Genomic DNA, 14,117 nt, shown 5'->3' with positions numbered 1-14,117 from the left:
GTCGCCATGTCGGAAGTGAGGAAGTTCACGAAGCGGCTCAGCAAGCCGGGCACGGCCGCCGAGCTCCGGCAGAGCGTCTCGGAGGCGGTGCGCGGCTCCTTCGTCCTGGTGAGCGCGGCTCGGCTGGGCTCGGGGGGCGCCGCAGCCGCCAGGAGCCCCGCCCGGCCCGGCGGTACCCCCGGGGAAGGGGCAGGGTTGGGCAAGGGATGCGCTGAACGGGGGAAGAGGAAGGGGGCGAGCGGGGCCGGGCAGCGCTGGGCGAGGCAGGAGATGGAGATGCGGATGCGGATGGGGATGAGGATGGGAAGGGCAGCGCTCCCTCTCCGGGTTCCCCCCATGTGCATCCCGCCTTCCGCCCCGCTCGCCACCTGCCGACACCAAGCCCGCCCCAGCGCCGCTCGCAGCCGGGCCGGGGGTTTGCGGGGAACAGAAGCTGGGGTCAGCGCTGGCGCGGAGGCAGCGGGAGGTAACGGGAACGAAGCGTGCGGGGCAGCGGGCGGACAGGCACGGAGCTCCCCCCGCCGCGGGGCAGGCGGACAGCGCAGGGCTGAGCCGCTCGGCCTGGCAGCGGGAGAGGCACCGGCACCGGTGTGAGCCGGGACCACCACCGACCTGTCCCGGGAATGCCGTGCCTGGGCGCAGCCACGTGCGGTCGGGATGCGCTCCCTGCAGCAGGTTGCGTGTGTTGTGCTGCAGCGTTTGCGCCCTGCTCGGGCAGGCGCTGGGCCCCAGAGCCGCCGGGGCTATGCTGGATGTGCCACTCGTTGGGTTACTCCAGCGTGTAATCGGTTTGACCTTGGCGTTGCTGGAAGGGTAGGCAATGAGATGTGCAGAAAGTGTGGTACAAGTTCAGAGTAATTTCTGTTACAGAGTCATAGAATCCCAGGCTGGTTTGGGCTGGAAGGGACCTGAAAGCTCATCCAGTTCCAAACCTCTGCCATGGGCAGGGACACCTTCCACTAGAGCAGCTTGCTCAAGATTAGTTCTCTACCATCACATTAGATGGCATGTGTTGTTAAATAAACAGAGCGGATTCAACTGTTCTTCTAAACCAGAGTTTTCTTGTACAATTACTGATTTCTGAAGCTGGAAATAGCCATGGTGATAATCCAGTTTGATTTCCTAGCACCATGGCTATCACCTCCTATGTGCTGTTGTTCAGGGATCCTTACGGGCTCCCATGGGATTTGCTTTCCCTCTTTCGGCAGCAATACGTAGGAACAAATGGTTTGTGTACAACCTGATGGAACCTCTCATTAAAAATGAAATTGTTTGTGTAGGACCTGAAGAGCTTTGGTATCCTGCAGGCAAATGGTTCCTCAGTGCCTGCTGTCAGCATGGGAAGGGATGGGTGGGACTGCAGATGAAAATGAAGAACACCTTGACAGCATCCCAAAGGAGCCAGCAGGGCCCAGCATCCATCAGCAGCCGCCCTCTTCCTGATCCTCTCCAGGGTTTCATTGCCCATGTCCCTGCCAACCTCTCCTTTGACAGGCAAATCCCGCGGAGCTGCTCCAGAGGAGGCAAGGGCAGGTCTCTGATTCCTGGGTCTTGGCAGTTTCCTGCTTCTGACAGTTCAGCAGCAAGGGATAAATCCCAGCACTTCTGCATCACTAGGAAGAGCCATAGGACACTGCAGTGTGCAGGGAGGGAGGAAGGAGGTGGCAGAAGCTTATATGACTCTCAGGTGGCACTTTCATCATGCTCAGTAATTAAGGATGAGGTTCATGCTTTCCAGGTTGCTCCAAGAAAAAAGGTGGTTCCTCTCCATCCACCAGGTCAGCATCCTTGTAAAGAAGGCTGTTGTCTATGGCTGTTGGGAGGGTGGAGAGGGCATCCTGGAAGGTGATGCTGGGGAGTGGCTGACGGGGAGATGAAAAGCCGTCGTTTCTGATCCCATTGCCAAGGTGAGGCTCAGCCTTGGCACTGCTGAGCCGGGCAGCTGCAGAGCATGGTGTGGGCACATCCCCTGCTCACCTGTGCCCTCCTTGAGACCCAGGGCCCCAGCATGGGGAGCAGGGGCTGGTGCAGGCTGGCAGCGTGCTGTGTCCTGAGGTGTCATGAGCTGGGGCTTTCGGGCTGTCTGAGACAGACTGGAATTGTATATCCTGGACATCCCATCCCCTTCCTACAGCCTGGATACAGCAGGTGACGGGACATCAACAAAAGCAAGTGAACATGGAGCTGCAGGACAGAGGAATGGCTTTAACCTGCCTGAGGGGAGACTGAGATGAGCTCTTAGGCAGAAGCTCTTCCCTGTGAGGGTGCTGAGGCGCTGGCACAGGGTGCCCAGAGAAGCTGTGGCTGCCCCACCCCTGGCAGTGTTCAAGGCCAGGTTGGACACAGGGGCTTGGAGCAAGCTGCTCCAGTGGAAGGGGTCCCTGCCCGTGGCAGGGGTTGGAGCTGGAGGAGCTTTAAGGTCCCTTCAACCCAAACTGGTCTGGGGTTCTGTGATTCTATGAATAGTTTAACACTCCCAGAGCCTTTGGGGACACCCTGCCTGTCCCCTGGTGACCCTGTCAGGTACCTTGGCTGTCTCCTTGCCTAGCTGAAACCACAGGTATCCACAGTGGTGAGCATGGATGACACGGAGCGGGGAGCAGAGCTAATGCTGCGGATACCAGCACATGCAGCTTCATGCACGGGAGTGGTCACTGTAGGGCTGTTTCAGTGCGTGCACTGAGCTCAGCATTTTGGGCATTCAGAGTGCTCCCTCGAGACCAGGAGCTGTCTGGAGTGAGGAGCCCTTTGTAGGCAGTGAATGAAACACTCATAAATGAAAATGTCTCAGTGAGGAAAGCGTTTAGTGTCAGGGACGCGGGCAGCTTGTGTGGAGCATAATCTGTGTGCTGGAGGAGACTCATCCAGCCAGGAGCACCGTGCTCGGCGTGACAAGCCTGAGCAAGTGTGATGTGCGGGATGATGCAGCTTCAAGCCTGCTGTCCTGCAGGTGATGTGAAGTTCACGTCATCCGATTTCTGTTCCTGCTTTTCCATTTATGCTTGTCGAGCACCAGGAGGATATTTACACTTCCCTTTGGGCTGCAGAGCTGCAGTGAAGTTGGTGGCAGAGTCAGCTCCTTCATGTGTGTGAAAGGGAAGCATTGGATGTGGTGCTGGTCGGACATCAGAGGAAGGGGAGGTTGTGCCTTCTCGAGGTGTCCTGGGGTACCCGTGTCCCACCCTTTGGACCAGCTGCTCGGGTGCAGTCAGTGCTGCTCCTGTCATCGTATCAGTGGAGCTGTGATCAGAGCTATAGCAGGGAGAGTGAGGGAGCTCAGAGGAGCTTCAGGCCCGGTGGGTGGGAAGGATCGCAATGTCCCAGACTGGCTTGGGTTGGAAGAGACCTTAAAGCTCCTGTCCCTGCATCCCTTGTCCCAAGCCCCTCTCGAGGTTTCCTGCAGCCCCTTTAGGCACTGGAGCTGCTCTCAGGTCTCCCCTTCAGGAGCCTTCTCTTCTCCAGGCTGCCCCAGCCCAGCTCTCTCAGCCTGGCTCCAGAGCAGAGCTGCTCCAGCCCTCGCAGCATCTCCATGGCCTCCTCTGGGCTTTTTCCAACAGCTCCATGTCCCTCCTGTCTTGCGGGCCCCAGAGCTGGGGCTCTTTTTCTCCTTTTAACTGCACTGGTGTTGCAGCATTCTGGATGGTGCTCTGGCCGTGTGTCGTGTTCACAGACAGGCTGTGTAAGGGAGGTCTTGGTGAGGAAAAGGAGCTCAGGAACCCCTTGCGCGCAGGCAGAGCCCTGCGGAGCGGAGCTGGGAGCAGCCAGCGTGTGCGAGAACCGCGGTTCTCTGTGCGCCTCCCTCTGCTAAGCTGCAGAGCAGGTTGTGTCAATGGCAGCTTCGAGTGGTCCCTGATGTGTGCTGCGGATTGTAACTCACGGATGGAGTTTTGGCACGATAACTGACAACCAATGTCACTGTTTAAACAAACAGGCAAATGGAGCAGAAGTATTGAGTTGGCCGGTGGGAGAAATGACATGCTAGCAGACAAAGAACAAAGTGAAGATTAGGTTAAGGAGAGGAACAGCCAAAGCCTCAGTGTGATAACTTAAACCATCCTTCACCGAGAGATTACCCTGGGCACCACAGTAAAACCCTGTGTCAGAAGTGCAATCTCAGAGCCAGAGTGTGAAGTGCTGGTCAGAGCTGGAAGAGCCATGAAGGCTCAGCCTCAAGGGTTGCAGCCAGGGACCCTTGGCAGTGCATAGACAGGGGTGGTTTTGGCTCAGACCTTCAGCGCAATCTCCCCCTTCCCGTGCTCTCCATGCTCAGGATGTTGCTGAGTGTTAATGGGAAAGTCATGCAGTGAGGCAGGAGGAGCCAGCACCGAGGCACTGCCTGACACAGAGCCTGGGCAGCCACGAGAGCGTTGCAAGGCACAATCATAGAGCCACAGACACAGGTCTGAGGGGACCTTAAAGCTCCTCCAGCTCCAACCCCTGCCACGGGCAGGGACCCCTTCCACTGGAGCAGCTTGCTCCAAGCCCCTGTGTCCAACCTGGCCTTGAACACTGCCAGGGATGGGGTATTCAAACCCAGTGCCTGCTCCCCTGTGCTGTGTGGTGCTGCAGGATGTGCTCCCTGGAACCCCTCACCATGGGCACTGTGCCGGGAGGAGCTGGGTTTTGTTTGATCCTGGCTGGGCTGGGCTCGTAGGGGTGGCTCAGTTTCAGGCAGGCTCAGAAAGGAGATAAAAAGCTCCTTAGCGGTGATATTCAGAAGGTTTTGACTGGAGGCAAAGAGGCATTTTGTTCTTTCTGTGTGATTTGGGGGTTTTTTTACAGCTTAAACTATATTATTAGCGTCTGAATTGATGCCTGTGCAGACGAAATCAGCTTTCTGCATAGAATCCTCTCTTAATAAGCTGAATTCACTTTGATCAATGTGAAGACTTTACATGCAGCGTTCGTAGCGCTCTTGGCACTCAAGAGAGGCACAGAATACGGGCATGTCCCCCCCGGGGGTAGTCAGCACGCTGTGTTTGCATAATGTGCGTAGAGAAAGAGATGTACATGAGACATGGGAGGAACTCCTGCCCCTGTGTGAGCGGTGGGAGTTGCGCTATCGGTTCAGGAAGGGCAGGTTCTGCCTCCGGAGCAGCTGCTGGGGTGGCTTCTGTGGAGGAGCTCAAGGGGAGATGCTTGCTCACAAGGGTTTACTCCAGAAACCCTTCAGTGCATTCTTAACATTAATCACGTGCTTTCCTGCTATGGGGCTCGCTCGGGTGCTGGAAGGGGCTGTGTTTAGCTGGGTGCTGGCTGGGTGCTGTGGCGCAGCGTGTGCCATGGATGTGTCCAGCGCCTACCCTGGTCATGCAGTGCATGAAAGGCGCTGTTCCATGAAGGGGAGCACGGCCCCAAGCCCACGGTGCAGCGATCTGGGGCTACTTAGCAGATCCCCAGCATGTCTCCCACCAAAACCCAGTCCAGGAGGAATGAAGTGATCCCTTGCTCCCCCATGCACACCAATGCGCAGAGGAATGGGTGCTGTAGGATGAGCTGTAGTCAATGCATCCATTTCTTGAGGTTTCTGGAGGCTATGACAGCTTTTGATGGGCACTGGGTCTTACCCTTCCCAAGCATCACTTCAGTGTATGTGTCCTCCTGCCCACTGTAGGCAAGCTCTGGAAGAAAACAAAGCACTCAGGCTTTACACGTGTTTGCATACATTTCTTCCCCTGTCCTGCTGGCTGTGTGGCTGGGGTTTTGGCACTTGCTGGGCCAGGCTGAGAGTGGTTTGTTCTGTGCCAGGGACAGTGTCATGAAGATGGAGGTGTCCCTGCACTGCCAGCATCTGCCCTCCCACCATCAGTGCAGTGAAACGCCTGGACCAGATGGCTGCTGGTGGTACAGCAAATGCCAGCAATGCGGCTGGGCCTTTGGTGCACTCTGCATCCGGTGAGGGGATGCTCTCGGGCTTTGTTTCAGCCTCCTGTGTTATCTGGAGATATTTGCAGAGATCCCTCCTAGGACCAGAGGCATTTGAACGTGGCCTACCTGCTGTAGTGCCTATTGGAGTACCCTTTTATAGCTGCAGCTTGGTGGCTCTTTCAGCGTTTCACTTAGCCCTTTGCAGCTGAATTATTATCTCTAATGATGCAAAACTGCACGAAGCTTTTGACGTTTCCATGGCCTGAGAATGCAAGTCACGGTCGCACACAGCCGCTGAACAGCAGCCAGGCTCGGGGCACGCGTGTGCTGTACTTTCCCTGCTTGATTGGCCTCACTCCTGTTGTGTCCAGGGAAGAAAAGGGTAGTTCAATATCCATTATGGCCACAGCTGTCATCTTAGGAGCGCTGGAGCGTGTTTCCTGCCACCAATACCCTCCATCTCTTTCATCCCTTAAAAGGTACAAATCAAAGCTCTTCCTTGCTGGCTCCTCTTTGCTTCAGCACAGCCCTGACTTGTCTTTACAGCTTCTCCCTGCCTCCCACTCGCTGTCTAATGGGGTCAGCTCTGCTCCTTCCTGACCCTTTTCTCACCCCTCTCTGCTTTCTTGCTGAAAGGCAATTCTTTCTCTCCCCTATTAATATCTCCTGCCACGGGGCTGGCCCCTGGGAGCTCTTCCAGCTGGAAGGAGATGCTGTCTGCTTCGGTCCAGGGCAATCCCTGCTCCTGGCTGAGTGCTGGGTGTGCATCCCCACCGCAGCCTGGCCCCTGCGGAGAGGACACTGCATGGGTGCAGCCAGAAGGAGGAAATACCTCCTGTGCAGCGTCAGGACCTGGTCATCTCCAAGTGCCACAGAACCACAGCCTGGGTTGGGTTGGAAGGGACCTTAAAGCTCCTCCAGCTCCAACCCCTGCCACGGGCAGGGACCCCTTCCACTGGAGCAGCTTGCTCCAAGCCCCTGTGTCCAACCTGGCCTTGAACACTGCCAGGGATGGGGCAGCCACAGCTTCTCTGGGCACCCTGGGCCAGCGCCTCAGCACCCTCACAGGGAAGAGCTTCTGCCTAAGAGCTCATCTCAGTCTCCCCTCTGGCAGGTTCAAGCCATTCCCCTTGGCCTGTCCCTACAGGCCCTTGTCCAAAGCCCCTCTCCAGCTTTCTTGTCAGCCCCTTTAGGCGCTGGACCATTCCTGAAACTGCTGAGGAGAGGAGGGTTTGATGCTGCAGCCGTTGCCTGCAGCCTGGAGATGGAGCCAAGATGGAGGCTGAGGCCAACAACTTCCTGAGCTGCTTAAACCACCAGCACCATCTCTGGGGTTTGACGTCCCCACTGGGGCTGTTTGCTCTGTTGCTGAGGCAACCCAAGGCTGTGCTGTGGCTTCCTGCTCCGTTCTCCCCTGCTGTTGCCGCATGGGCTTGGCCAAGTTCTGCTTTAGCCGAGGAGGCCACGGAGCTGCTGCGAGGGCTGGAGCAGCTCTGCTCTGGAGCCAGGCTGAGAGAGCTGGGCTGGGGCAGCCTGGAGAAGAGAAGGCTCCTGAAGGGGAGACCTGAGAGCAGCTCCAGTGCCTAAAGGGGCTGCAGGAAACCTGGAGAGGGGCTTGGGACAAGGGCCTGTAGGGACAGGCCAAGGGGAATGGCTTGAACCTGCCCGAGGGGAGACTGAGATGAGCTCTTAGGCAGAAGCTCTTCCCTGTGAGGCTGCTGAGGCGCTGGCACAGGGTGCCCAGAGAAGCTGTGGCTGCCCCATCCCTGGCAGTGTTCAAGGCCAGGTTGGACACAGGGGCTTGGAGCAAGCTGCTCCAGTGGAAGGGGTCCCTGCCCGTGGCAGGGGTTGGAGCTGGAGGAGCTTTAAGGTCTCTTCAACACAAACCATAACATGACAGAGCTTGGGTGCCATGGTTTAGTGTGAAGCATCCCTGCCCATGGCAGGGGTTGGAACTGTATGATCTTAGGGTCCTTTCCAGCCCTAACCATTCGCTGATTCTATGAAGTCTCTCCCCACTGCCTGGCTCCCTCCATGTCCCGGAGGAGCTGGGGAGTGTTTCTCCTGCTTGGCTCGGCCCCTGCACAAGTGGTTTCTTGAGTGAAAAACAAGAGTTTTGAAGAGCAGGCAGGAAGGGGAGGGCCGTGCTGTTGTGATTAATTGCTCTCAGATGTTCTGAAGCTGGCTATTCTGGAACGGGATACTAAATATAAAACCGATACTACATAAATAAATGATGAAGTGCCAGTGACATCTGAAAAGCACTTTGGGATGCGCCAGTGAAGAACTTATATAAATAACGTGTATTATTGTCATCGTAATTACTGCTTTCCTTTTTTCAGCATGCCTTTGCTTACAGAATGCTTGGAGGAGCTGTAGCTGGCAGGAATTTGGCCGTCCCATAGAAACCAGTGCTCTTTTTCCACTTTCTATCAGCGCGGTTATTTTGGGAGGAGAACGTCAAAGCTGTGCCGTGTTTCCGTGTCTCTGGCTCTGCGGCAGATGCTCGGCTGGATGTGGATGCAGCTCTGCTGGCGTGGAGCTGCACCGGTCCCTGCCTGCTCCTCGTGCGGAAGGGCTGGATCTGAGCCAGGGTGTACCTGGGCAGGGAGGAACACGTGGCACTGCAGGGGACTGGGGATGCTGTGGAGGTCTGTGCTGAGCTGTCACACAATGAGAGGTACAAGGGTATCAGAAGCAAGCCCACATGCTGGCCCTTATTCATTGCCCTGTGAAGGCTCCGTGCTGGACCACCTCAAGCATCTCCTTGTGCTGGAGATGAGCCGTGCCCCAGCTACCACTCGCCTCCAGTGGTGCTTTTCCTGTTGACTTGCTCAGGGCATCGTTTTCGGAGGTGCTGTAGCAGCTCTATCACTTCATTGCAGTGCAGCCTCTTTCTGAGGGCGGTTTCCTGTGCTCAAGTGATTATTCCAGGACCTTGAGCTTGCAGGAAAAGAACAGCATTGCTGGCCCTCGTGGCTGCAGAGCTAGCTTTCAAAATGTGATCTCCTAAAGGATGTGAAGTGTGGAGTCCACTTCTGAGTAAGTGGAAGGGAAATGAAGAGCCATACGCTGATTATCCTGACTTCCTGTAATTTGTAAGCCAATTTGAAGACATTTCAAAGCCTGAATTAGTTCTATTTGCCAGGCCTAATAATGACAGGTAAATGTTTGTATGTCCTATGGCTGTTTCCTCAAGACTGCTTCAAGCTGGCATCTTGCACTGATGCTGCACCACGCTCGGGGTCAGCGCTGATGGCTGCAAACACTCGCTTTGTTCCTGCAGAGTTGGGCATTACACTGCGAAAAGGACATCCAAGTCCCAAAACCCAGCAGCCAGCCTGCCCTTCGTGGTGCCCACATGAGGTTCTGCTGCCACTCATGGCTGTCAATGCAGGAGGGAGGTGTGGGTCTGTGAGATGCTTTGAGACACCCCCTCTCTTCAGTTGCAATCCAGCTCTGGGGCAACAGCACAAGAGGGACATGGAGCTGTTGGAGCGAGTGCAGAGGAGGCCAAGGGGAATGGCTTTAACCTGCCCGAGGGGAGACTGAGATGAGCTCTTAGGCAGAAGCTCTTCCCTGTGAGGGTGCTGAGGCGCTGGCCCAGGGTGCCCAGAGAAGCTGTGGCTGCCCCATCCCTGGCAGTGTTCAAGGCCAGGTTGGACACAGGGGCTTGGAGCAAGCTGCTCCAGTGGAAGGGGTCCCTGCCCGTGGCAGGGGTTGGAGCTGGAGGAACTTTGAGGTCCCTTACAACTTAAACCGGGCTGGGGTTCCATGGTTCTCAAGCTCAGTGGTTCTGTGCCTTCAGCACAGCCAGGATTCCAGTCTGGGAATTCCTCCTGCTTTTTTAAACTTTCTCTCTGGCCAGTGTAAAAACAGGTTTGGCCTCCTCGTACCCGGCTTCCTTGATTACTTTTGATCCTTGTGGTTTTACCACAGCCCATCTCTGCACATCTCACCCTGGCCCTACTGTTCCATCCACCGAGGCCTGGGTTTGCGGCAGGCTCATGGGCACAACCTCCCCATCACCTGCTGGGAGGTGCTTCCTCGTCTCCCTTCTGATTGCCTCTATGGGAATCCACATGGCTTTGCTGAGGAGCCCACAAACCTCCTGGCAGCAGCAGGGCTGCATCAGTTGTAACTGCTGCCATGTGTGCTGACTCACACTGCCTCCGCTTGCTCTGCCTCCCTCGTTTCCCATTCCACCTCTTCCCTCTCCTGTGCTTTTGAATGCCAAGTCTTTGGGGCACAGACTTTATTCTGCCTTTGCACAGGGTTGTGCTGGTTGCAGGCACTGGATGACCAAGCTCAGGGTTTCCCACTCTTCCTTGTTCTTTCTTATGCCTGGGTTGCTGGAAGGATGAATTCTGTGTGCGTCTCAGCTCTGTATCCTTCCTGCAAGCTGGAATCAGAGCACAGCCATGGGATCAGATGGGAGTGCAGGAGCTGGGGGCAGAAAAAGGGAAGAGTCACAAATGTGCTATTTAAAACCAGAAAGCTGTTAAAAACCGCATGATTTGAGAGAGCCCTGAGCAGAGATCTTTGTATCCCTGCCTTTGGAAGGCTTTGCTGTGGGTAGGAATGTCTCAGTTCCATGTGCCCATGCTGTTTGCCAAGTGAATTTTCTCAGTTCCATTTAAATTCTCCCATGTCCTGTCAGGTTCCATGAGCCAAATAAGAAATGGGGAGTTCTCTGCTGTCTGCAAGGTATCCTCAGGTTTCCAGTCTCTGCATTGCAGTGGGAAATGGTCCTGTTCTGCCCTAGGCTGCTGCCAGCCTTGGGAGTGATGTGATGGTGACCAGTATGTCCAAAGAGTAGTTGTATGCTTCTGGTTTTGTCCCCTCTTTATTTTTTAATGAATTCCCCAGATTGCCTTTTCCTCCTATTTTCTGTGTGTTTCACCTATTTTGCCCCGGGGATTTGTTTTACAATCAGGGCTTTGCTGAGTTTTCCACCTTAGTGCATTACAGGGTGGCAACAGCAGAGGCAGGAAATAGGGGGGCTGTAAAATGCTTCCTAAATTATGGGGCACAGTTGTAAAGCCAGAGATAATACATTAATATGGACATGTGGTCCGTGCAATTTCATCCTCTCCTTTTAGCTCCTCTAAAGAACCATCAATTCAATCACAGAACCCCAGACTGGTTTGTGTTGAAGGGACCTTAAAGCTCCTCCAGCTCCAACCCCTGCCACGGACAGGGACCCCTTCCACTGGAGCAGCTTGCTCCAAGCCCCTGTGTCCAACCTGGCCTTGAACACTGCCAGGGATGGGGCAGCCACAGCTTCTCTGGGCACCCTGTGCCAGCGCCTCAGCACCCTCACAGGGAAGAGCTTCTGCCTAAGAGCTCATCTCAGTCTCCCCTCGGGCAGGTTCAAGCCATTCCCCTTGGCCTGTCCCTACAGGCCCTTGTCCAAAGCCCCTCTCCAGGTTCTCTGCAGCCCCTTTAGGCACTGGAGCTGCTCTAAGGTCTCCCTGAAGTCTTAATATTCCTATCACTTGTGTCTCCAGACACTTTGCGAGCTGGGTGCATGCACGGGATAGAGCTCTGTTTCTGAGGAAGTGAGAAAGCCCCATGGCCGCAGGGCTGTGCAGGGCAAGGCACAGAGGAAGCGCTGCAGGGCTGGTGGAGCCGGGTGGGGATGGAGCCGTGCATCTTCGTGTCTCTGTGCTGGCTGTTGGCGCCCTGAGATGCTGAAGGTGATGGTGATGCAGCTCTTGTGCTGCTCAGGGTTTGCTCTGGGCTTGGCTTCCGCTGTACAATGGGAAACGTGCGGTGGCAGCCACCATGGAGCTTGTGTCAGTGCTTGGGGACAAGCACATCGGTTAAAGGTGCCCCCCTGCTTGGTGATGTTGCAAGGGCTGGAGCAGCTCTGCTCTGGAGGCAGGCTGAGAGAGCTGGGCTGGTTGAATTAAACATTTTTCATCCCCTGTTTCCATACATCACTTCACGTGGATTATACCTGTTGTAATTCTGGGGGAAAAGAATCACCGAAAAACACTGTCATAGAACCGCAGCCTGGTTTGAGTTGCAGGGACCTTAAAGCTCCTCCAGCTCCAACCCCTGCCACGGGCAGGGACACCTTCCACTGGAGCAGCTTGCTCCAAGCCCCTGTGTCCAACCTGGCCTTGAACACTGCCAGGGATGGGGCAGCCACAGCTTCTCTGGGCACCCTGTGCCAGCGCCTCAGCACCTTCACAGGGGAAGAATCATATTGATTAATGTCAGTTAATCTTACGATACAAATACCAGCATGTTTGTATGATACACAGATGCAGAGCTCTAGAACACAGGTGGCTACTGTTTTTCAGACAACAAAAGCTGAAACAGAAATGTCCTTTCCTGTCCTTTCCCACATGAATATTCTCAGCTGTCATTGTGAGCCTTTGTTTGGAAAGCAAATACAAGGAATTTTATAGGCTTTGCCGATGGATACAGAAAGGTGGGAAATGAATCTGACTCCTAAAGATTTCCCCCCTCTTGGGTATTGACAACTCCCTTGCTCAGCCTTTCCTTCAGGCTCTCTCTGGTGGTTTCTGTCTAGTGGGGATTTGTGCTTGGGCTGGCAGAGGGCAGCACCACAAGCAGGGCACTGAGGATCAGGACCTTTCCTTGGGGTTTTACTTGTGCCCGTGCTTGGCCAAAGCCAAGCCTTGCGTTGGTGTTCGTGGGCATGTTTCTGTTGAAGTCATTTCACTGAATTTCCTGTTCAAATGTCAGCCAGCTTGCTTGGTGAAGAGTCACTACTCTAATAGAGAGGCTGTTGTTTGCCTGTGTGTTGTCCAAGGGGAGCCTCGTGACCCAGCCCGGATGGGGCCTGCGACCCTATTCCTTGTGCTGGGGGAAGCAACGGTCTCAGGGCAGATGCAGAAGGGCAGAGAGAGCAGCATGTGTTTTGGGGCACAGGCTGGTGTGTGGGGCTTGAACCAGTAAGGAGGAGGTGAGTGTGCTTCCCCGGGCAGGCACACCGCTCTTCTGTTCTCTCCCTTTAAAACCAGATTTGGTTTTGCCCCCTGAGGTGTTTCCCATAGGTCTTGATTTTGATCCTGGTGTGTTGAGCTGGGGGCTGCTGCCCCTGTCTAACCTGATAAATCCAACCTGAACTTCCCCTGTTTCAGTCTGAACCCATCACCCCTTGTCCTGTCCCTACAGTCCCTGACGAAGAGTCCTTCCCCAGCATCCTTGCAGCCCCCTTCAGACCCTGGAAGCTGCTCTGAGGTCTCCATGCAGCTGCCACGTGTGTGCCAGAGAACCTTGACAGAGGCTTTGACAGCACTGCATGTGTTTTCCCGCAGACACGGGCTGATTTTGTAGCTGGGCTAGCAGCCTTTCTTTGTGCTTGGATATTGGCTTTCCCCATGGAGGAATTTGTGGTTTCTAAGACTCTAATTACTTTAGCGTAATAGTTTTTCCTCTGCTGCGATAATGACTGTGGTGGGTGCCATCTGCTGCTGTGACAGCAGCGGGCAGCGCGAGGCTCCTGGATGCCAGGAGGTGTGTGCTTCAACCAAGCTCTTCAGGAAAACTAAGGCTCTGAAAGCTCATTTTCAGGGCTTAAAGCTTTATCTCCAGCCATGCCGGGACACGGGGCACTGGGGTGGGACAAAAGGTATCTGTGATGTCTTCCTCCTTACTTTGCCGGTCTGTTTGCAGGGGCATGGGCTTGTCTGGCCCCGCTGGGCAGCAGGCACAGATTGGGATGAATGGAGAAGCCTCTGTTTCCTCGGTGGCAGGCAGGAGACAGGATACATCCCTCTGTGAGCGGCTGCTTTGCTTACAAACCTCCTCTGGCTTCCCTTTAGAGAAGCTGTGGCTGCCCCATCCCTGGCAGTGTTCAAGGCCAGGTTGGACACAGGGCCTTGGAGCAAGCTGCTCCAGTGGAAGGGGTCCCTGCCCGTGGCAGGGGTTGGAACTGGAGGAGCTTTAAGGTCCTTTCCAACCCAAACCAGGCTGGGGTTCTGTGACGTGTAACACAGGTAAAAGTAATTCAGCAGTGAAGGTATTGATATTCTGATAGTTTTTACTGGGGATTTTGCAGTAGTTCCTCTTGCTTCCCAGAAATGTAAATGAGAGCAAAACCAGGCCCCAGATTTTCCCAGCCTTTGGCTGTGGCTGAGGTGTGATTTATGGAGAGGGCTTTCCTGCATTTCCAGAGGGATGCTGTTCTTCCTTCCACAGGCGAGATGCCTGCCACGGAGGTCACAGCAGCCGCCTTGCTCTCATCTCAACAGCGCCAGAGGCTGTGTTTC

General features: G+C 55.2%; 1 protein-coding gene across 2 annotated transcripts in view; it reads left to right on the top strand.

The window, feature by feature from the left end:
• Positions 1 to 14,117, top strand: part of DOCK11 (dedicator of cytokinesis 11) — a 69,588-nt gene continuing 55,471 nt past the window's right edge. For both annotated transcript variants that reach the window (XM_080624986.1, XM_080624985.1), the window contains exon 1: positions 1 to 108. In XM_080624986.1, the coding sequence (XP_080481112.1) occupies positions 7 to 108 (102 nt within the window). In that variant the 5' untranslated portion in view covers positions 1 to 6. The remainder of the gene's footprint in view (positions 109 to 14,117) is intronic.

This window comes from Psittacula echo (genome assembly GCF_963264785.1).
Source record: "Psittacula echo genome assembly, chromosome: 8".
NCBI classification, from domain to species: Eukaryota; Metazoa; Chordata; class Aves; order Psittaciformes; family Psittacidae; genus Psittacula; species Psittacula echo.
The sequence above is the reverse complement of the archived record's forward strand: the minus strand, read 5'-3'. Positions and strand labels throughout refer to the sequence as shown.